At 41.7% G+C, this 24,069-nt stretch overlaps 1 protein-coding gene across 10 annotated transcripts in view; it reads left to right on the forward strand.

Annotated features, from left to right (window-relative positions):
• Positions 1-23,625, forward strand: part of NRG1 (neuregulin 1) — a 285,176-nt gene extending 261,551 nt beyond the window's left edge. For 5 of the 10 annotated variants that reach the window (XM_071730306.1, XM_071730308.1, XM_071730300.1 and 2 more), the window contains 6 exons: positions 4,379-4,402; positions 8,836-8,938; positions 12,279-12,405; positions 12,518-12,648; positions 13,197-13,400; positions 18,298-23,625. In XM_071730306.1, coding sequence (XP_071586407.1) covers positions 4,379-4,402; positions 8,836-8,938; positions 12,279-12,405; positions 12,518-12,648; positions 13,197-13,400; positions 18,298-18,949 — 1,241 coding nt within the window. In that variant the 3' untranslated portion in view covers positions 18,950-23,625. The remainder of the gene's footprint in view (positions 1-4,378; positions 4,403-8,835; positions 8,939-12,278; positions 12,406-12,517; positions 12,649-13,196; positions 13,401-18,297) is intronic. The other 5 variants (XM_071730305.1, XM_071730302.1, XM_071730303.1 and 2 more) reach the window with 2 other exon arrangements.
• Positions 23,626-24,069: the final 444 nt, after the last annotated feature.

A 24,069-nucleotide genomic window follows, 5' to 3' on the forward strand; every position in this document is an offset into this window, starting at 1 on the left:
GAGATAAAAGTGTGCATATGAATTATAAGGTGCTATCTAATTTTACCTGTTTCACAAGGGTCTTTCTTCCCTTGGAAAGAAAGAGTTAATGGGGTTCCATGCCAAGGGTGCCTACTGATGAGCTGTTACTGTCCTAAAGCTCTCTATTGGCCTGTTGAGAAAAAGTTAGCTTCAGAAATCTACCCTGGAGTTTATATTCATAAGAGTCCTGAAGTTACCAGATTTGGTGAGGGTCTTTTGCAAGATCAAAACGAGACCAGTGCTGAGCATTTTGGAAGTACCTCAACCCAACAGAGTGCAAGGATAACTGGCTTATATTGGCAGTGGTTTGGCTAGCCTTGGAGGATTCCATTCTTGGTGCACTAGAAGGAGGTTGAAAAGGGACACAGGGAACATGATAGATCTCCGTATTAAGAAAAGCACTTCCATAGAAACATCTTTCCTGTCTGTCATTTAAGATGTTACCATAACTGGGAATAGATGTAAGAGAGACTACTGGAAAATATATGTTTAGGATGGCTGTCCCTTGGCTTCCACCTTCACAAACACACCAAGTCATAGGACAACCTGCTGTGGTTGAGGTGTGGTAGCTGTTAGATTCCCCACTTCCACAGTCTCCTTCAGCATTGAAGCTACACAGTTTTTCCCTTCAGCTCATCTTACTGCCACTGCAAATGAAGGAAAACCAAAGAACAAACTGTGCTAGTTTTGTTTGACTCTGGAGTCTGGCTGGCAGACCCTGTAATGTCCTGTCCTTGAGCACAGCAGTCACAGCTACTACCAGGTTTTTTCCCTAATAGCCTGGTTTTTTGTTGTGGCAGTTTTGACTTTGAGGCTTGTGGTCCAGCATTGGTCCATGAGACACCAGAAGGTAGTCCAGAAGGTTGAGGAAACTTCTCTAGACCATAACCACAGGTAAACTCTTTGTGCTCTCAGACGGACCAGACATCCCACCCAAAAGGCCAGCTGACTTGATAACTTTACTAGTTGTTACATACATACTCTGAATACAGAGCAACCTGTGGGGCATGCTGTGAGCTGTCTCAGCATTAATTGGATGTGGTTTCTGCCTTCTTGAAGGCAAGTATTAGAGAATGGGACATCAGTTTGAAAATCTCTGCCATCCTTGATGAACAAGGAGGACAGTATCAAGAGGAGCAGAGGAAAATTTATTTTTAGATGGCAGCCCCTGCCTCATCTTGTCAAGATGAGTCTGGCTGAAATTAAATGGGACAAGAATTGAATAAAGCTATGATATACTAGAGGAATTATCAGAACTGGTATTGCTCTGTAAAGGCCTTGATTTCTCACTCTTTCTACAGAAATTACAAATCTTCATAATTCCTTTTTACAGCAATTCTACTAGCTTAGTATTTCTTAATTTCTATATATTTTTCAAATGGTCAGATCTGTATGAGGGTACTAAGCAGTACTACCTGGGATTTTAATTTTCTAAAGCCTTTCAGCACCCTAAATTGTACTCTTCATTTGCTGAAATCATGGCTCCTAAATGATACAAACAGATTTGGAAAATGTGATTGTCTGTTTGGCTCAAGGCTAAAGATGACAGTTTTTCACTTTAAACTGTCCAGTTAATGCTCATTAAATGCTAAAATGGCTAGGATTTAACACCCCAAGTTCAAAAGTGATTTTGCAGCCTGTGTACTACTGAAAGGAACCAAGATTTAGGATCCAGAGTGGATCCTAACCCTCAAGAAGAGACACAACATTTCAGTTCCTCAAGCAAAATTGTCTGACATGCAGGAGTTCTGCTCTATGATAATTTGGGGGATTTAAGATTTTTTTTTCAATTCATATTAAGCGACAATATTTTTTTAGAATTGCCCAGAGAACACATTTAATAAAAAAACTAATCCATGTCTTAAGAAATATAATATGTAGATATTTCAAAGGTGGTCAACCGAACCTCTCTGTTCCTGCATTCAACTGATGGAAATAGGTTCTTCCCTTGTCAGGTGCAAGGTCTCCACACAAACCTGCAACCATGCTCACCCAGGACTGGACAGCACCAGGTCTTCAGTCCATCTAACTCTATACAATAATCACCCCAATATCTTGAGTGTCCAACAGTTGTGGCATGCCAGTCATAAATAAAGCATGCAGTCCTGGGAGACCTGTCTTAGAATCTTAGACATTGTGGCCCCTGTATCCCATCAAGCTACAATATATCCAGTGAGTTGTAGCTGCAAACAGCGTTTTGGGAAAAAATCTGTACCTCAAGCATTTCTTCTTCCAATGCTGCCCCCAGAAAAATCACATACAGGATGAAAATTGGGTTGTTTAAAAAATAATGAAATTATATTTCCTCTGTGAAATATTCTGGACAAATATGCAATAGAAACTACATTGCATGTTAAGAATATGCATCAGTTTTGGGTTAAATTTCAAAAAGAAAAAAGAAACAAAAAGCATCACCAGCAGGTCAAGGGACGTGATTCTCCCCCTCTACTCTGCTCTTGTGAGACCCCACCTGGAGTACTGTGTCCAGTTCTAGAGCCCCCAGCAAAAGAAGGGAATAGAGCTCCTGGAGAAAGTCCAGAGGAGGGCCACAAAGGTGATGAGAGGGCTGGAGCACCCCTCCTACAAAGATAAGCTGAGAGAGTTGGGGTTGTTCAGCCTGGAAAACAGGAGGCTCTGGGGAGACCTTATAGAAGACTTCCAGTACCTCTGGTTCAGGAAAACTGGAGAGGGATGTTTGACAAGGGCATGGAATGATAGCACAAGGTGCAATGGCTTTAAAATTAGAAGAGGGGAGATTTTAGTCATTAGGAAGAAATTCTTTCTTGTGAGGGTGATGAGGCACTGGCACAGCTTCCCTGGGGAAGTTGTGGATGCCTCTTCCCTTGAAGGTTCAAGGCCAAATTGGATGGGGCTTTGAGCAACCTGATCTAGTGGGAGATGTTCCTCCCTGCCCATGCAGGGGGGTTGGAATTAGATGATCTTTAATGTTCCTTCCAACCCAAACCATTCTATGATTCTATGAAATAGGAAAACAGCAAAAATAACAACCATTTATAAAATGACAAGTGTTGGGATATTCCACTTTCTTTTAATCAGGCTTAGGGAATGTAGCTGGGAATAGCAAAGATAAATAAGAGCTATGTGCCATCTAGGTTTGAATAAGCAATGCATGTTTCTTCAGCATGTTTTCTTGTTAGGGTGTTCAGCCAGAATATATTTCCATTTTAAATACCAACTTCCCACTGAATTATTTGGAATAGAAACTGCATGATATGAATTATTTCCCCTAAAATTAAGTTACATCCAGGCTAGGCATCTTACCTATAAGCAAGCATAAATGCAGCAACATATATGCATGGGCATGTCATTCATTTTATTGAAGACTTAACAAAGCTTTCTATGCAACTAATTTATATCATTAGCTGTGTTCATGTGGGCATGCAATACTGGCTCTTTAGGAAGAAACCTGGATGGATTCCAACTTACTTAACCCTTAAAATGATACTGATTGGCAGGAAAGAATTGGCAGTCCCCATGTGTACAACCTACATAAAAATACATCTGGTCAGAAAATTAGATTGGATTTATATTTTACAGCACACAAGGACAAAGAATGTGAGAGCCCATTGGGAAGGGTCTCCTAGGGTACCTGCTGGAGGAAAACCTGTTTTTCTTCTCAGACCCTGCTGCTGGGGCCTGGGGGTGACAGTTTAGGCATGTGATCCATGTAAATGTCTTCAGCCCATGCTACCCAGGGTGCATCCAGCCCACCAGTGGCTCGTTCTGCCAACGCAGAACAATTCTGCAGTGTAGCCCAAAGGCAAGGAAAAAGAGGTTGCCTCCTCATTTTCCAGAAACGAGAGCCCTGCTGCAGTCACTTTGCAATGCTGTGAAGGGCTTCCACTGCTGAGCAAGTAGTTCCAGCCACCTCCAGGTCACAGCCCACAAGAGAAAGGAGCCACACAGAGGGGACAGGAGCAGTGCCAGAAGGGAGGGCAGTGCCTGACCCACTTGCAGGGAGGGGTATGCTTCCCCTTGTAAAGCATCCCTGTGCTCTCACGGTCCCATCTGACAGCATTCAGCTGCTGCACATGGCATCTTCAGGCCACAACCCCCTTCAACTCAGTACAGTCTTCAAGGGTTAATGGTTCCATCTGAGTTCCCTACACTGTGGCTGTTCAGCACCCCCAGATGCATTTTGGTGTAGCTTGCAGAAAGCTCTCTAGTTTACAGAGTTGCACTTGAACACCCGTGTAACCACATGTTCTGTTTCATGTGCAGACACAGAATAGCTGTAATTCTCATTTGTGATATGTTTTTGAGTACAGTGTATTGCTCTTTTCTGAAACTTTTTCCTTTTTTCTTTCTTTTTTTTGTCAACTTTCTGCATTGGCAGAGCATCTTGGGATTGAATTTATGGGTATGGACCAATCATTCCTTTTAGCCTGCAGATTTTAGAGCCTGAGAGATAACCCCCTTTTTATTTTTTTTTTCCTCCACCTCCTCCCCTTTTCAATTCCTAACCAATTTCTTTATGCTTTAGAAGGGATCATACAGCTATAACAACAACCCTTGTCAAAGGAGATCAGCTCACTAAAATGGTAGCAGTAATAAGATATTCCAGACCTAAGGACCTCTAGGAATTACTGAAGTAACCATAACAGTGTGCATTCATTTTTCTGCTGTGTAGTTTTGACATTTTCTTTTGGATTGAGCAAAATGACTAACTAGTCCATAAAAAAAAAATATATATATATATATATATATATATATATCATATATATGTATATATACATATATATACACACTTAAAATTCTGCAAATTTATAATTTTGTGTTCTGGTTTCCAAGTAAAGCTTTATGTCTAAACCTCTGGCTAGGTATGCAAATCAGACACATATATGTAAGTGTAAATCATATGCAAATATACATTAATTTCTAAGCCTGTAAATTAGTCATGAACTGACAGTTTTTTAGGAAATTCAGTAGAGATTTACAGCTAGACTCCCATACTTAAGTCAGCAAAGATATTCAATACATGTAATACCAAACTCATATTGAACCCAACCAAGAATGTTGGCAGTTGGTACTATTTTTATACTTCAGCTTAAATATAATAGAAGTAGATCTTAATAGAATGCACTGTACTGACTATTAACATTTAGTAACCAGGGGTAGAAATAATGCATCTCTTGAACAGGCTAAACTGGATTTCAAGTCAGTTTTAGTTTGGAATCTCCTAAAATTGTCAGCAGATAAGAAGAACTAGCCAGTGATGCTTTTCACACAGTTTCAGTTTCTTCTTATAAAAAATGCCCCCACGTAATGTCATTAGCTTAACCTCTGAACTGTGAAAAAAGCATTACAAGTCCGAATTTTAAAAAAGCTCTCACAATCCAGTTTGTTGTTATGACAAGATGATATTATTTCTTACTCCTAGGTACTGAATTATAGTAGAAGATAAATGGCTACATTAACATATATTGAATTAAATTAAAGTTCTTTAAAAAATTACTTGCAAATTTTGCTATAGATATGAAATTACATCAGTGAAACTATCTCTTGGAAATAAGTTCTAAAAATCCCCAGAGACTTGTAAGAATAAAAACTTTAAAACAGCAAATTTAAGACTAAATATATCATCAGTTATGCATAAATTAGGGTAATATGAAATTAATAACATAATGTGCATGTTTGAAAGGCTGCATATAGTAGGATTTAATATCCTGACTTAAGTCTTACGTTGATTTGATTTTCCTAGTATTCTGCAGGGGAAAAAATATATTCAAACAGATTTTAATACTTAACTGACTAAAATGTCTTCTCAGTTCTCACTGCACATACATTTCTCCACAAACTCTTGCCCAGGGCTGATATTATTTTTATACAAGCTTGTTTGATGAGCTCTGCAAACACAGCACGTGTAATTTGGCCAGGCATCATTAGCTGGTTCCGTAAATGTTATCACATGTCAGAGAGAGAGGGCATTTTGGGGCAAGACCCAGTATTACCACAGCTGCCCTGCTGGAGTTCATTCCCTTCTCCATGAAACTCTTCTGGCTTGTCCACTATGGAGAGCCTTGGCCAGGGTGCCCACCCACACAGGACACCCATGCATCCCCCTTTGGGCTCTGCTGTCCTGGGCAGGGGGTCTGTCAGCCAGGAGCAAAACCAGGTTTATATGGGAGCTTTCTGGTTTGCTGGGCAAGACATGCCCACAATTATGTGTCTGCCCAGGCAGCCGTTCCCACCGTGGCTGGAGGGAGACCACAGGAGCATCACCTTCACACACAGCATGTCAAGCTGGATCATCCTGAGGGCCTTGTTTTGAAGGGTGCACGCAGGAATTAAGGCAATGGAAGCAGACACAGGGCTTTGTTTTGCCATGCCCCTTCCGTCCCAGCAGCTTTGCCTGTGAGAAGAACATTGTTCAGAGCTGCACCCACAGCCCTTCACACTCACTGCACCCCTCTCCCCTGCAGTGGGTGAGAGCCCAGGAGCATACCGAACACAAGCAACAAGCTTCAAACCACTGGCAGCCTTAGCAAGGCCACCATCAACCAGCCATCCAACTCATTTGCAACAGCCTCAGCCTGGAGTAGACCTCCTGGAATCAGTGCAATATTTCCCTGAGTATAAACAACCAAGCAGAGTTTCCACTGTTAATTAATCTTCTTCCTCCTCTCCCTTCCCCTCCAAGAAAAACAGGTTGATAAGTCCTTCATTTTGCTTTCACAAGCTAACAGCTGACAGCATGACCAAAAAATAAAATAATAATTAAAAAAAATAATAATTCAAAGCACTTCAAATTTGCCCCAAAATTGCTTAGCACAATTCTCCTGTTTCCTGTGACATCCGCATAATACACCATTTCCATGGCTAACTAATAAGCGCTTTCAGAAGGGGCAAAAATGGGAAGGGGATCAAGTGCCACTAACTAGCATAGGCAAGGAGTTATGCTGTATGAGAAATCCTTTCACACTCTGCTTCAGCCTTTTATTTTTTGTTCCCAAACATTTCGTTCTGTTTTTTCCAGTATCAAGCATGCTGTGGCAGGCCTGACTTCTCAACCCTTTAACCTTGTCTTTCCCTATATTTCACCTTCTTTTTCTCTTTGTCCTCGTTTGCTTTGGAGTTTCAGCCCTTTTTTCTTCCTTTTTTTTGACTTTCTGTTCTCGGAGTTACATTTTTGTGTTCTTTAATACATTTTTGCAGCATCTTAGTTTTACCAAACTCACCTTTTCCCCTCCCCACTCCTCTCCCTTTGTTAATAATCAGTGCTATTAATTTGATCTGACAGTACTCATGACCTGTTTGCTGGTGTTTTGGTTTACAGTGGGTTTGGCTTGTAGAATGAATTTGTTCCATGGTAAGGTGCATTGTATCAGAGAAATAAAGATTAGGTTCTTTGCTTTGTGTTTTGTTGCATAGACTATTTGCTGTTTGCCCACAGCAATTTAAAACTAAACTAGATATGTCTGGGAAACACATTGGAGGAATGACTGCTCCCTCCTCATCAGGGAGCATTTTCTTCTGAACTGTCATGGTATTTATGACAGGACGTTTTTTAAGTGCCTTAGTTTGGACAGAAACTCACGGCACATGTGAGGTACTTTTGTGCCTCTGTACCTACCGGTGAATTGCCCCACAGTCCTTTTATGCTCATATTAAGTCCCTTCCAGTAGGGATAATGCTGGCATTTATCCCAAAGGTAGTGCAGAGTTTTTCAGGTTTTATTCATTCATTTATTTTTAATCACCTGATGGTATTCTGACTGTGGTCAATATTGCAATCTGACCCACAGCCACTCTCCAGTCTGGATCCTCCAGAGCAAGTTTTCTGGAAGTCTGCTTAATTAAAATAAGGCTTGGGGAAAGAAAACAAACTAGACACCCATTTTTGTCTCAAAATCAAGAATACAAATCCACGTCCATAAAACATCAGTACAGAAGGCTCTGGTTTAGTGCTCCTTGCACAACATTTCCCCAGCACAACAGGCAGCAATGCCCTTCGTCAAGCATGAGGAAGGCTGGAATGCCTGGGTAGCTCCAACCCAAACATTACCAGTGCTACTAATGCCTTTATAGCAATTAAATATCTCTTATGAATGAGATCAGTAACAAGTTGTCAACACTGAGCAAGCTGCCACTCCAGATAGAGCAGTTCTGTTTGTTGGACATAAAGAGATGCAAGCAGAAACCCAGAATTTCTCTGATACAAGGCACTCGTTGTTGATATTGCTGTGTTCTTGGAGGAGCACGGGGGAAAGAATTTAAGTTTTATGGCTAGGGCTCAAAACCTGTACTATTTTCATTGATGATACAATTACAAGCCAAGCTCACGTCTCAAATGTAGACGGATATTTTGAAATCTCACCTGTAAAGACAACTGAGATTTATATTGACATGTCACAGAGCAATATTGTATATGAAAACAATCCATAAAACATACTGAGAAAATTAATTTATCTTAAAAATTGACCTTCATTCCAGCTGTCTTTGCAGAGTAAAACTCTCAAAGCATTTGCAAATTTATGTTATTACCTTAGTGCATTGCAATTTTATTTTCAGCAAGTGCTGAGTGTTTGTCAATTGTGAATTTGTTTCTTAGATATTATTCTTGTTGACTTAAACAACAACAACAAAAAACTTTTAACTGTAATTGTATGGATGGTGATTCATTCACACGACTGTGTTGAGAGCTTATGGTGAGTCTGCTTGAAGTGTGGTGGCTGTGTTTTTGTGTGGCTGTGTGAATCTGTGCAGTGGTTTGTAGCATGCTAGCTGTTAATTGTGTGCTCCTTGCCCAGCCATCCTCCATGTTGTGACCTTTTCTGTTTTTGTCCCTTTCTAGAAGCTGAGGAACTGTACCAGAAACGGGTGCTGACCATAACTGGCATTTGCATTGCTCTTCTAGTAGTTGGCATCATGTGTGTGGTGGCCTACTGCAAAACCAAGTAAACTTTTCTCTTCTTTTTTGTATCTGTGGTTGTTGTGGGCCTTCCCAGTTGACTGTAAATTCTGCTTCTCTGAGCATAAGGTTCTATCTGGCTTTTCTCCAGAGCTGAGCTGAAGGGACAAACCTGTGGACAGGGTGCTCTGGTCCAAGCCAGGCAGATGCAGGTCTCTATGTCTATCAACAGTGCAAAATCAAAACAGGTATCTGAGAGGTTTCTCACCATTCAAGTGTTACTCAAGTGAATTTCGCTGAGTTTGTCTATTACCAGTTTCAGCTGGTTTCTCCAGATGGAAAGGAACAAACCCCAACACTAGAATCATGTTGCTCCCAGCAGTAAATTTTACATATCTGCCTGGTTTGTTTTCTCTTGAGGCAAGATTAACGGAGCTAAAAGTTACAAAACACCAAAGGCCAAAGATATGAACACAAAAGCGTTCCCAATGCAAAAGTAGGCACTTAAATGAATTCTCTGTGAAAGTTACTAAACGTGACAGTCAAACATGCCTGAGTCACTCTGGACCATAAATTACACTTAATATCAGCAGGATTTGTGCTTCCAAAATGTCTTGCTGCTCTTATAAATCTCCCCACCAAGACACAAAAAACTGTTATCATAAATGTTCTACATTTGTATAAACCTGACTTACTGTTTGAGAACCTGATTGGCAGTTGGGTTGTTGGTTCTCCTGGTGAGCCTCATTAATAATGTATATGTTAAAAGGAGGGGAGAAAGGCAATCGTTTGCCTTCCTCATTGAGTGTCCAGTCACACACACACACTGCTTTTACCCACAGCATTTTGCCAGTGGCCAGCAGGGAATGACTGAAACAATAAAAAGAATCAGATCAATTACTGCTTTTAGAAATGATGACTGGTAAGCCAGGGTAGCAAAATAATATCTTTCTTCATCCAAGGCATCCCCATAAATTTTAAAAAAACCAACCAAACAAACAAAAAATTTTGTCAGGGTCCTGAAATACAGTATTCTATATAAATAGCCTCCAGAACCCATCAGGGACCATTATGTTTTGTCATAATTTGCCCCAGACATCAGTCATTCCAGCCAAAAAGTGAAGTGTTTTCAAACACAGCTGATGAGCATGAAAGTGAGCTGCCAGTTCATGGCCCTCCTAACACAACGGCAATGCCAGACTGCTATCTGTGAGGTGTTCTCTGCATGCTCCTTTCTCCTAAAAGGGGAAGACCCAAAAGCTGGGTAAATCCTGGAATGGTGTTAGGAGAACACACTAAATAAAATGTGATAGCTTAGATTTTGTTGGTTTCCTTGCAAGACATACAGATGGTCAAATGCTAAGGAAGTATCTTCTGGCACTGAGTCTTAATTCAGAGGCTGTGTATTTGCAAGTCACTTACAGTAAGGAAAAGGCTTCTCAGAATAAATGAAGTACACATTAGCTTTCCCATTATTCTCTCTTCTCAGTTTCCTGGAGTAATTCCTTTTTTTTTTATTAGTTTGCTTTACTGGAGGACAAGCAGCAAACATACTGATTGCTGACGTTGGGAAGAAATGCAGTTTCCTAGGGACAGATTCCTGGGCAATATGTGTCTGGATCTCAGACCCATAGATCGTGAAATAAAACTACTTCTAGAACCCACTCTCTCTGCCATCTCAGGGGACCTGGATTGTCCTCAGCTCCCAAGGTCTCCAAGGTGCCTAACTAAGGGGTGATGTGAAAACAAGTGTATCCCTTGTCCGCTTCTCAGCCCAGGCTGGTCTTTGGTAGCCATTCAGATTCATTTCTGGCACTTCACTCTCCATTTGCCTTTACCACCTGTGTCCTAACATGGTGCCTGGTTATCTTCCAAACACAAAGCCCACATGGACCAAAAACTATGTCCTGTTGAGGCAAGAGCATTTGCAAGGCAGACATGTCTGCTCATACCACTCACGTGGAGTGATATAAATTAAATGTCTTCCACTATGCAAGCACATACACACAGAAAATATACATAAAATGCAGTGCGTCAAGTGATGTTTTCTTTGTCTTTAAGCTTCCCTGGCTGTCAGGCTTCAAGATATTTACTGTTTTTCCTCCCCCGTACGTTTTGGAATGCTTGGAATAGTCCCCTTGCGTACAAAGTGGGACTGAAAATGGTTGTATCTTACACTGTCCTAACCTGCCAAAACTATCTTCACGTCTGCATAAAGCTTAGGGAATTGTGTATAATTTAGCTCTTGCCCCAGCCAAGGTCATATGTGCTGTACAGCGTGTTGGAGCCTGCATCCTCCCTTGATTCTCTGGATTCTGTGGCAGGATAGTGGAAGTTTTCCAGCATAATCAGACAAAACTGAGGAATATTGGTAAATTAAGTCTGAAATCAAATTGCTCTTTCCTGTTTATTCCTTGTGTGTGTATGTTCTTTTTATTTAGTGCATTCTGCATGGCCTTTGCAGAGCCAGGTGTTACTATGCTGTGAGTTTTGCTGCTAACATCTTGTAATGGCCTCCTTAAAGTTCTCTTGAGGAGAGCTGGAAGGATTAGCAATTGAGAAAAGAGCAGTTGAGGACGGGGCAGAGTAGAAGCATCCAAGTCAGCCAGAGACCACACCATTAGTACATGTGATTGATGGATGGTTCTACTGAATGCATTAGCAGCCTGGCATCCTCCTGGTAATCATTAGGTTCCAGAGTTTATGTTACATTTATATAATGAAGCCTTCTCTAGAGCTGCCACGGTGATTGCAGGCTGAGGCACACCTCACACACTTACTTTGGATTTCTGGGGCTTTCTCTGAACCTTTGTCTTCTTTCATGCATTTATGTCTTAGGAGTGCAGGGCTAAAGTAGGAGATGAATCCCACAAAAAATGTGTAGCTGCCACATAACAAAGGCTGTTGTATGCACCATGTTTTCCAATGGCCACAAGCAAGCCCAAAGCCCAGCCGACTCAACTCCCTGTGGTGAATGGAGAAGTATAACCCAGTGGGCTGTCAGAAATCTGGCTGAGGCCAGGATGAGGGTGTCAAGGTGACTGGGTTAAAATCTGTCCTTCCTCCCTTCTGAGTGCAGAAAAGAGCTCCTCCTGAGATGGATTGTGGCTTAGAAATGGCTTCCCTCTTCCGCACACTTTTTCCCTTCCCTCTGTGGCCTGTTGACTCCTGGAAAGGTTCCCGCACATCCTTCCCCCTCTGCAGATCCCCACAGCTCCAGCTGCAATTAGACCTGCGGTCTTCAGAATTATTTGGAGATCTTGCAGCAGTGGGGAAAGTGCTGGCAATAAGAGAGATGTTATACTATTATCGCCCTCATCAACATGCTGAAAGGTGCAGCTGCTTTCCCTTTGTCTATTAAAATAATTTCCGTGTTTCGTGCACAGGAAGCAGAGGAAAAAGTTACATGACCGCCTTCGGCAGAGCCTGCGCTCAGAGAGGAATAACGTGATGAACATGGCCAATGGGCCACACCATCCCAACCCACCGCCAGATAATGTCCAGCTGGTGAATGTAGGTTTCCCTGTGACCTGGGGGGAAGGAAGGAGGGACTTAGAATTATGCAGTCTGAAAGTGTGCTGTAATTTACAGTTTGTAAACCTGAGGTTTGCCTGTTCTTTTTCAGCAGTACGTTTCAAAGAACGTGATCTCCAGTGAGCATGTCATTGAACGAGAAACAGAGACCTCATTTTCTACGAGTCACTACACCTCAACGACACATCACTCTGTGACAGTCACCCAGACACCTAGCCACAGGTACTGGAGTGGGAAGAGAAAGAGCATCTGTAGTATCTGATCTGTTCCTGTTGCAGAACAGAAAAGATTTGTTAAAAAAAAAAAAAAAAAAAAAAAAAAAATCTGTGCACCCTTGGTAATGTTTTAATTATAATATTAGCAATATTTATTGTCATGTCACTTCACTAATTATCTTTCCAAATGTTTATAAAGAGCTTTATTGACTTAATGACATTCCAATATCATGTTGGGTTAACATGATATTGGAATTAATGTTACAATTAATTTTAGTATGTGCAACTTGCCAAATCAGTGACAGTGCTGGTGACTGGAAAGCCCTCCTTCCCTCTTCTTCTACCCACAAATGCAAAATCACCTTTGATGCATGTGTATTCATACAAATCACAAAACTCTGCAACCCCAGTTACCAACCTGAGGGTTACGCTGCACATCCCAAGCAGCAAAAGAGCCCTTCCTTTACCATGGCTAAACTACTCATCTGCATTTGCCACCAAAGCACCCTCTCATGCTCTCCTCCCTTCTTCTCCTTCCTGGCTGTTGCTCTCCAGCTGGAGTAATGGCCACACTGAAAGCATCCTCTCCGAAAGCCACTCAGTGCTCATCAGCTCTTCCATGGAGAACAGCAGGCACACCAGCCCAGGGGGGCCCCGGGGACGCCTCAATGGCATCGGTGGCCCACGGGAAGGCAACAGCTTCCTCCGGCATGCAAGAGAGACCCCTGACTCCTACCGAGACTCTCCTCACAGTGAAAGGTAGGACACACCACCTCATCGCTTTCAGATGGCAAGGCCTGGTGTTCCCAGATGATTTCAAAACTTGGGAGCATAGGAGGAAACCCAACAGTGCAGCTCTTCATGTGGGATGTACATTGCCTCATTCCTAAAGGTGGAGATCTTAGTAGTAGCTTAAAGACTACCAAAAGCATTTCTTCCCTCGCCTCTGCTGGATTTGTTCCTAACAGACAGCAGTTCACATTCAGATAAGCTCCACTGAAGAAATTTGTCAGAAATTTCTATGGTAAAGTAAAAACAGATCTTTGCCTAATTATCAGTTCCTTATGAGAAATAAGTGAGAAAACTGAGGGATTTTTTGAGACAAAAAAAAAAAAAGAAAATGGGAAGAAGGCAATGTATTGATCCATAGGATGAGGGCACTAAGGACTCCAAAGCAGTATAGGAATTCTGCCATCAGCTATTTTCTGGAGGGTTTCCACTCCTTAACCCATTATCTCCTTTGAAAAGTCCCTTTCACGTTTTATTAAATAAAAGCAAAGAACACAAAGTGCAAGCCAGAAGAACCCAAGTTGTTATTAAATAATTTAAAAATAAAGCTGATCAGGAGCTTTCCAACAAAGTAGCTTTTTTTCCATGGAAAGGCTGATTCATCAGGACTTCAGTGTGCCTGGATGTGCATCAGTTGCAAGAAAACTTTTACTGAGTCTTCTCAGTGTTAGGCTAGAATTTTGTCTCCAGAGCATGAGGTGGCCCCAGAATAGCAAAGAAAGACTGAGAAGAAGCAGTTAAAGAGAGGTGTTCTCCCAAAAGTCAGAAGAAAAGGAAAATAAAGGGTTACTGGATGAATTCTCTGAACATTGTGAAATCACAATGGATTTGATCTCATGGGTAGTCCATGCTGTCAAAAATGCAGCCAGGCAGTCCCTGAGGAGATAGGATTGTGTGGGAGACTAATTGTGGTTTCCAGAAAAATGAAGGTGGAAGTACAGCAAAAGCCATTTCTGGTGGTCCTCCCTCTGCTACACAAAGAACAGATGCTTAGCAATGGAATAAGGCACCATGGCTGAGAGCTCTCTGAGTAAGGCCTCTAGGACCACTGAGGGTAGTGAACTAGTTCTCTCTCCTTCTAATGAAGTTATCTGTTATTTAATTCTAAGATGTGTCACATGACATAAACAACCATGGCCCCAGTCCAGCAGAGTACTTGATCAAGATTAACTTTTAATCATGCAAGTACCCCACTGAAATCAGCAGGATCATTCACGTGCTCTGCATGTGCTTAAGTGCTTTGCTGGATCAGGATCTATTGCAGTAAATACCGTATTGTTTCCTGCCTGGGAACCATACGGGATGTACCCGACAGCAGTGAGTATTACAGCTTAGTATATTGGGCATCTCTATGCTGGAAGCAGAGGTCATTCACGCTGTCTTCCCACATTGCCTGGGATACCCCAAGAAGCATTCTGGTGTGAGCTGTTTAGATTTTTAGGGAGGGGGGGGGGGGGGAGGGGGAAGGGGAGAGGAGCATGTACTTTTCTTCTTCAATGAAAAGAAAGAAGGCATTTCATCAATTATTGTGTTTCTTCAAGATTATGCTAGAGGTGAAGAGCAGCAACATTTCTGTGATAATTCACCAGGGACTGCTGAATTTGCATAGCCTGCCTGCAGCAACCATGAATTTGGAATGTAGAAGATAGTCCTCTGGGCACTAAATTAGGCCTCTTCTATTTTTAGCAAGCAAGAAATACATGGCAGGTTTTTTCTGAGATAGATTGTGTGTATGTGTGTGTATATAAGAGGGAAAATGAGAGTTATTTGAAACTAAAAATTACTCCAAAACATAAAGGAATGTACAAGCTGACAAATTACTGCCTTCAAATTACTTCAAATTACTGAGCCTTCAAATGTTGCTGTGCTGTGAGTTGGTATATCAAGGCTGTTCTCTCTCCACCTTCCAGTATCCCAGCTCCTTCACAATTTTTAAATGAAATTGAACAGACATTATGAGGGGTTATTTTGTACTACCCCATCCCTTTGTTGGATCCCATGCCCTGACACCCATTTACATGAGCAGAGGACCCAATAACTTATATTTTATTAAGTCCTTAACCATTTTACAGAATGAAGATGCTTCCTCTGCATGAAAGCCTGGACTATATGATGAAGTTGGCAGAATGTAACTTGTTAATGCTCGCTGGCTGGCTTTGGATACACGCTGATCCTCTTTCACTGAGACAGCATGGTTTACCTCTTGTTGGCTGTGAAGCTGGATAAATTCATTGCCTTTTAACCTTCCTTTCTGGATGGGCTAGAGCTGCATGTGTTCTGCTCGTGGACAGCAGCTTGTTAGCACTACCCCAATATGGTGTGGGGGAATTCACCAGAAATGTGTGAATGCACAACGCCTCAGTATGAGTAACTTGACACTGATGGAAGTGTGCACAGTACACGGAAGACATTTAACTAGTATGGTGCATTAGCTGAACCAGTTTAGCTAAAATCCAGTGTGTTAAACAGATGTGCAACCAACACTGTACCAGCTGGGGCAGTAGAAAGGCTTCAGATTTTCAGACAGTGTCTGTTTAAAAATGTGAAAGGGATGAAAAGCTCACTCGTGGGAGGGAAAATAAAGAATTGTTTCATTCACTCAGTGCACAGACATGTTAATGGTCCTTTGCTCTTTCTTGCAACTGACTTGAATAATTCCCATGCATAACACCAGTTTTGTTTTTCTTTCTTCTGTTCCTTAGTTGATGTAAATCAATGTGCTCCTACTGAAACCAATTTACTTTACTACACATTAGTTTAGGATCTGTCCCACTTTCTCTTTTATTCAATAATTCTGTTTTAATCACATGTAATATGTGCAACTGAGTCATAAACTGAAGAAAGTTGGGCTCAGATTTATTTTGGCAATTTCACAGTCAGATAAGTAAATCCCTAATGAAAACTAAATAACTTGACTGTTATTGTTGAGCTTTATAACTTGTGTCAATGGGCCTGTGTTAGAGGTGGAGCTTAGATTATAAATTTGGACACAGTTGAAATTCAGGCAGACAAGCTTAGGATAAGAATAAAAGCAAAGCCAAACTATGCTTCCGCATGCATGCATGCATGTCATGCTGGGCAATGTGCCTTTAATCAAGAGTTTTCAGGTAGATCCTCACTGGGCATGAATATGCATGATTTCACAGTATCTTATGGAGTTTCACTGATTCAAACCTGCTGAGAGTGTCACATTTTTTTATCGTCTTTCCTTTTGTCCTGCTTTGTCCTCCTCTTCCTCTTTCATATTCTTTTGGGATAAATTCTGTACTGGCACCTTTGACTATGCCCTTTCCCACAGAAACTTAGGAAGGAAAAGGGGAAAATTTTGCAGAGAAATCAAAATGCTGGGTGAGACCCTCCTCTCCATCAGCATTCATTCCCACCTGAGAATGCAATATGGTCCACATTTCTTTGCAGATAGACCTACCACCCAGGGTAACTAGCACCCAGAGAATAGAGCAGCACAGAGCTGCTGAGTTAGTACTGCAAATCCTCTTCTGAATACCCTCAGTGATTAAAATTAGCAGAATATAGCTCTAGATTTTGTCCAGACTTTGTTGTCCTCCTTAGCTTGAGACTGGTCAGAAGACAGTCTCCTCCTCTCTGTTTGTGTGCACCCCAGGTTCTGCTCAAAGCCGGACAGAAGTGCAGCAGCCATTTTCCATTTAAGAAAATTCTTGCAAATGCATTTTGTTTCTGGCAGTCCCCCAGCCTCTGAATCTCATTCCTGAATTCATTCCAAGAAGTTATTCTGGCAAATAGTTTACAGCATTTCCATGGCTCTTCTGAGGCAAACAAACCTGGGGCCTTTGATGTGCTACTCATAGTCTTGAACATTTTTGCCCGGAGTCCCAGAAGTCAATGGGTTTGTAGCTGTCACGGTTTAACACTGGCCCAGCAATTAAACCGAGTAACAGGCGCTCTCTTATTAATCTCTCTCTCCTCCCTGATAAGAAAGGAGAGAGAATAAGGGAGAGAGACTTATGGGTTGGAAACTAAACTACACAACTTTAATGAAGCAGTAATGATAAATAGGAAACATTACTAAATATATACAAATATACAAGAAAATGGATATCACATTCCTCCCCCCTTCCCCCCAGTAGCTCTCACGTCACCATCGAGGCTGCAGGGCAGCCCTGGGAAAGTCCAGGCTGGACTCCTGGAGTCGGCAGCAGTTGGGAACTGGAGGCAGGAACACACAGATATGGGCTGGCATGGATCAGGACCACAGGCAGACGAACGGACGGGATCCTTCCAGGATGCCGGGTGAAGGAAGGGAAGCAGGAAAGGCAGGAAGGGCAGGCAGCCAGAAGCTGGAAATCTGGCTTGGCCCTCATGGTCCCCCAAATTATACTGAGGATGACGTATATGGGATGGAATACTCTGTTTGGTCAATTCTGGCATCTATCTTGTCCGTTCCTCCCCAAAGGAGGGCTGCAGGTGGGACCTCTTTATCCTCCTGGAGGGTAAAATGTTTTCCTCAGAGTTGAACAGTGTCCTTGGCTCTGCATACCAGTCTCTAGCAGTAACTATAAACATCGAGTGTTATCAGTCCTAGAAACACACACTGTCTGAGAAACTTGCTCTTAATTTCAGCAAGTGAAATTACTTACTTACAAGAGACCTTAGCTTACTCTACTTACAAGAGACCTAGCTAAAAGCAAAAGTACAAGACAGAAAATCACCCTTATCCTGGCCCAAACCAGTAGCTTAAGAGCAACAAGACAACTTCCCTGATAGCCATATGTGGGGGTGTTTGGGATCTTAAATGATCCCTGCCTTTTTCCTCCCAGCTCACGTGAGCAGCTGCATTCATATCACCACCGCTGCTGTGCTCGCAACCTTTCCCCATCTCTTTTTTCAGGTATGTCTCAGCCATGACCACACCAGCTCGCATGTCACCTGTTGATTTCCACACTCCAACTTCTCCCAAGTCCCCCTCCTCCAAAATGTCACCACCGGCTTCCAGCTTGACCGTCTCTGTCCCTTCGGTGGCAGTGAGTCCCTTCATAGAAGAGGAGCGACCACTGCTCCTGGTGACCCCGCCACGGCTACGTGAGAAGTACGACCACCACCTCCAGCAGTTCAACACCTTCCACCACAATCCTGCCCACGAGAGCAACAGCCTGCCACCAAGTCCTCTGCGGATAGTGGAGGACGAGGAGTACGAGACCACGCAGGAGTACGAACCAGCACAGGAGCCTCCAAAGAAACTCTCCAACAGCCGGAGGGTCAAAAGAACAAAGCCCAATGGCCACATTTCCGGCAGGGTGGAAGTGGATTCTGACACAAGCTCTGAGAGCAGCAGCTCCGAGACCGAAACCGAAGATGAGAGAATAGGTGAGGATACACCATTCCTGAGCATACCGAATCCCGTGGCGACCAGTCTGGAGCCAGCCGCTGGCTACCGGATGGGTGAGAGCAGGACTAACCCGGCAAACCGCTTCTCCACACCAGAGGAGTTGCAAGCAAGGTTGTCCAGTGTCATAGCTAACCAAGACCCTATTGCTGTATAAAGCATAAAACACATAGATTCACATGTAAAACTTTATTTTATATAATGAAGTATTCCACCTTTAAATTAAACAATTTATTTTATTTTAGCAATTCCGCTGATAGAAAACAGGAGAGGAAAAGAAAAACTTTTATAAATTAAATATACGTATGTACAAATGTGTTATGTGCCATATGTAGCAATTTTTTACAGTATTTCAAAAATGGGGAAAGAAATCAATGGTGCCTTTATGTTATGTTACGTTAAGAGCAAGTTTTGTACAGTTGCAATGATTGCTGTCCCATAGTATTTTGCAAAACCTTCTAGCCCTCAGTTGTCCTGGCTTTTTTGTGCACTGCATTATAATGACTGGATGTATGATTTGCAAGAATTGCAGAAGTCCCTCTGGTCGCTTGTTGTAGAATCCCCAGATCAAAAGTCCTGTAATGGCACTCCCACCCCACCAGAAAAACACACTCACACACATTAAAAAAAAAAAAAAAAAAAAAAAAAAAAAAAAAAAAAAAAAGAAAAAGCTGAAAAAACCACACAAAAAAATATTTTCTTCTATAAGAAGTTTTATTTGCTTTCTGTATATTGAATTAGTTTTGTCTGCTCTCTGCCAGCCAAAAGGTTTGCTTCGTTGAGCACTGGAATAATAGTAGATCCAACAGCATGCTACTATTAAGTACAGCAGGATAACAAAACAAAATAAAACAAAATGAAAAAAAAAGACAAAAAAAACAAAGAAACAACAAAGAAAAAACCACAAAAAAAAAGAAACAAAACAAACAAAAACAAGCAAACAAAAAAAGCCAACTTGCATTAAATAATGATACTTATAGAAAGAAAGTAAGACTGTGATTTTAAACCAAATATATTATTAATCAGAGGTCAGCTTGTAATCACTAGGAGCTGCCATTTCATTATTTTCCAGATATTATTGTTCTAGTTATCCCTTAGGGTTTAGGTTAGCTGAGGCTTTGAACCCAATACTCTATTTAAAAATGGGGGAAAAAAAAAGAAAAAAAAAAGAAAAAAAAGGGAAAAAAGAGAAAAAAATTATATTAGTTTAAGTTAATGGGGCAAATATAATAGCTGATATCTTTAACCAAGCAAGGAAGAGGTCTAGCTGGAAAACAAATGCCACTAATAAAAGTGCAATCAGTTTTCACCTCTATTTTTAATGTTGACTTCTAATAGATGACTTAGTCTTTTGTTTTCTCTCCGTTTTCTCCTCTTTCCTCCTCAGAAAGAACCCTGACCACCTTCTACCAGTAGCTTCTTAGAGTTACTGTTAGAGTAAGGGTTGCTTTTGGACAAAGAGATTACTTTCAGGGCAGAACTGATTTGCTAAATGGTTAAAAAGTATAGGCAACCAGCAAGGACAGAATGAAAGTATGGAGTTCATTTCTACTCACCTTTATTCACTCCATTACTTGAGGTGAGAGAGGTGATGGTGATGCAAAACCCATTTATGAAGGCAAGCACAGCACGTGAGTTACAGCCATGCTGTGCATTGCTATTTGATATCAATGTTTATATAGCTAGTGATGTCCTTGAAGTCTCTAACTAATTGTGAACAAGGATGCTGTCAGTGCTGGAGTGGTTACATCCGTTCAGACAGAAGCAAATGGCCTCTTTTGCACTGAATTCCCATCAGTTTAGTCAGGGTCATTTTGCCTCTTCTTTTGATTTTTGTTGTGTGTTCAGTTGGCACAGCGTAGACTCAGGATTGATGTGGAAAACAAATGTTTTTCCTAGACTCCAGGGATTCTGAAAATGAGAACATATGTTCTACAGGTATTACTGGACTCTAAGTAAGAGCCATGTCAAGAGAAAAAGACTTTCAGCCAAACTACACTCATCCTTTGGGCCACATCCTGGTCCCAGTTAAATGAAGAGAAATAAGTCAAGGAAATTTTGTGAGATGTAAACCTGAGGAACTAAAGTCCTGATTCAGTAAATTGTTCAAGCATATGCTTATGCTAATCCTGGCAAAAGTTATCTTCAGCATGTGCTAGACTCCCACTGACGCATCCAGCACATGCATAAACTTAAGCATGCACGTAAGAGTTTTGCTGAACAAGGTGTCCTATTGGAAACCTGAAAGCCTGGTCTAATAAAGGAAGCTGTTTACCAGGTTGTTGAATATCAGCATGCTGCTGACTATATAAGTCAACTATGTCACATTAATAAGAACATGGGTGAGTCTACCTGACCACCACATTCAGCAGAAAAAGAACAAGAAAGCCGTAGTACAGGAAGAAGATGAACAGAAAGGTGTACATTGGGATGTTGGTGGTAGAAGTAAAAGGCTAGGAAACTAGCACAGCTTTGCACAGACATGGTGTCTGAAATAGCACTGCTTATTTAGTCTATGGGAGAAGGCAAGGCTTGTCAAACACATACTGTCTGGACTTAAGAACTCTTTGCTCTTTTTTCCCTAGCTAGCATGTAATTAATACACTTTGCCTTTGCAGACCAAAACAAAATCTCTCTACGAATTCTAAATACTATACACTCATTTTCATCACTTTAGTCATCCCTATTTTATCTGCAGTCCCATGCAGCAGAATATCCACCTCCCAGGTACCTCTGCAGCTCAGTGGTACAGAGGGCTAGGTGGGCTTTCCTGATACAGACCACCAGTTTCCAAAGGATTTGTGCTGCTGAGTTTCCAAAGGCACTTGAAAATCTATCCTTTCATTAAGGTCTGATGCTGCAAAGATCCTACAGGTTGGACAAAAGAGAATAAGGATGGCAGAGGAACAAGAGATTTTTTCAGAAATCACCCATCTTAGTGGCAGAATAGAGATTATAACATAGGTCTTCTGTAAACTCCTCCAGTATAGATTACCCTCAAGGCCAGCTCTCATTGAAGTGTCTGTGATAGCACAGGCAGATTAAACAGGATGGAAAGGGAACTTGCCCTGAACAGTTTGACTACTAACACTATAAATATAAAGAGCCAGTATAAAAAGAAGCAGCAATTTTGTGCTTGGGAGCTGTACATATGAGAGTTAGTCAGTGAAGGTCTAGGGGAAAATGTCACATCTCTTCTGTTGCAGTGCCTCAGTGTCAAAGTGAGGTGCAGTCCCTGCTCCTTCTCTTCGTAGTACACATAGTTGTTTGTTATAGGATAGGCATGAAATTAGGCTGGGGACTTCACATGGACCTAAGAACAAGAAAATACAATTGGGGATATGGCTGCCTAAGCCCTTAGGTCTTTGGGGAGAACCCAACCTTACAGCACAATTCATGCAACAGCGAGTTAGGGGAGTTGTCCTGGCTTGGCACTCACAGAAGTGGGAACAGGATGCGGCCCCTCATCTCTGGACTTGCTTCTAGCACACTGTAAGGGTGCTCCATGTCAGTCAAATACACAAGTTAGCAAGTCTACATGGCCATGGCAGGCTGCAGCCAGCTCCTGCTGGCCAAGGGGCTGGAGACTGCAGCAGGTTGGAGCAGAGCCAGCAAGTGCCTACGGGAAAGGCCAGCTCCCCTGTTGGGGATATTCGTTTCATTACCCAGACCTCTGAGCTAGGCAGTCCCAAGACCCTTGGGCCATCACTGTGTAACCCTTGCCAACTGAAAGCCATGGCAAGGAGAGAAATGTACTTTGAAGAGGGGGGGAAATATTCAAGTGGTGGCAGAGTTGTTCAGATTGTCCTAATTTCTTTCCATGTCGTTTAACTTGAGCTGTGAGTTTTTCCTGTGTATGTGTTTATGCGCAGGAATTATTCCAGAATAAAACACTTCCTTAAGGGACATATAGCTGGAATACCTTGTGAGTAACCTGGTACAGCCTGCCCATGCAGCTGGTGTAAATCATTACAGCTTCATAGAAGTTCTCATGTAACAGAGAAAAGCCGAGTCCCTCTGATTGGCCCAGCTGTCCCCTTCCTCACTTGAGCCACCCCAACACCCCCAGGTTTAAGAGATCAATCACTGCCTTTATCAGGGAAATAGGGAAGCTCCTTTTCTTTACAGTCCTCTAGAGCAACAGTGCTTCTCTCACACACATTGCAAGCAGTTTCCTGAGCATCCAGGGTAGCAAACTCCCCTCAAAGGATGTACTTCTCAGCCTGTTGAACATTTCTTGGCCCTGCAGTGTGGATACTTAACATCAGCTGGGACTTACTTCTAGTAAGAAACAAAAATAAGCACCTATGAAATGCTGCAGAGAAGGGCAGACAAAGAACATGGCCAATTATCATCATTTGTAATTCTCTATTCTACTGTAAATACATCTTGTACATACTTGGATGTTTTCATCATTTACTGTCTTTATGGATTATGTGTTAAATGAGACTCTCTTAGTTTATTGTGTAACACTGTAAATAACATAACGTCCTTTATTATTTATGCATAGGCATCTAACACGCGGAGAAAGTTATCCTCATATTATTTTAAGATATATGTCAAAAATATGTCGCATTTTTCTTTTTGCTTTGAAGAAAATTGTAATATATCCTCTTTTTCCCCTCTTTTCCTTTAAAAGAAAAATGAATGCTAATTTATTGTTCAGGAGAGAAAGGGGATGTAACTGAAAGGCAAACTGTTCAAAGAACATGCTATGGAAGCCACAAGCTACTGATAAACTAAAGAATTTATTATCCCAAATACAGCAATAAGTAATTATTGATTTATTAAGGTTTTGTTGTTCATTTTCAGTAAAAGAGGTGCTGGATTAAATTGTTTATGTGTTGTACTGGCCCAGCTGCTCAGCAGACTGTGTCAGGTCACTAGCCACCATCTTTCTAGATCCAAAAGTTGTTGTAAAGGTCTTGTTCTGTCCTTATGGGCCACTGTTCCCTGAGCTTTCTGACTCATCCTTATGGAAGTCTCTGGCAGACATTGTAGGTTCTCAGTGCAACATTTTTAGTTTCTTAAATTAGAATTATTACCTTTACCCTGACCATTACTAGGTGGATGGGGGCTGGGGATAAGGGGGCATAAATGACACATTCTTGGGGCTGTGTGAGCCTGCACTACAAAAATGTCACCTCACTGCTCAGTAAGTCAATAAAGCAAATCAGATACAAGGAATTACTGGATGACATGACCATACCACTGTATTTATTCGTGATTTGTGCAGATCTTAAATACAATTAGTAGTCTGGTCTTCTTGTATTAGAA

This window comes from Heliangelus exortis, chromosome Z (genome assembly GCF_036169615.1).
Source record: "Heliangelus exortis chromosome Z, bHelExo1.hap1, whole genome shotgun sequence".
Taxonomy (NCBI): Eukaryota; Metazoa; Chordata; class Aves; order Apodiformes; family Trochilidae; genus Heliangelus; species Heliangelus exortis.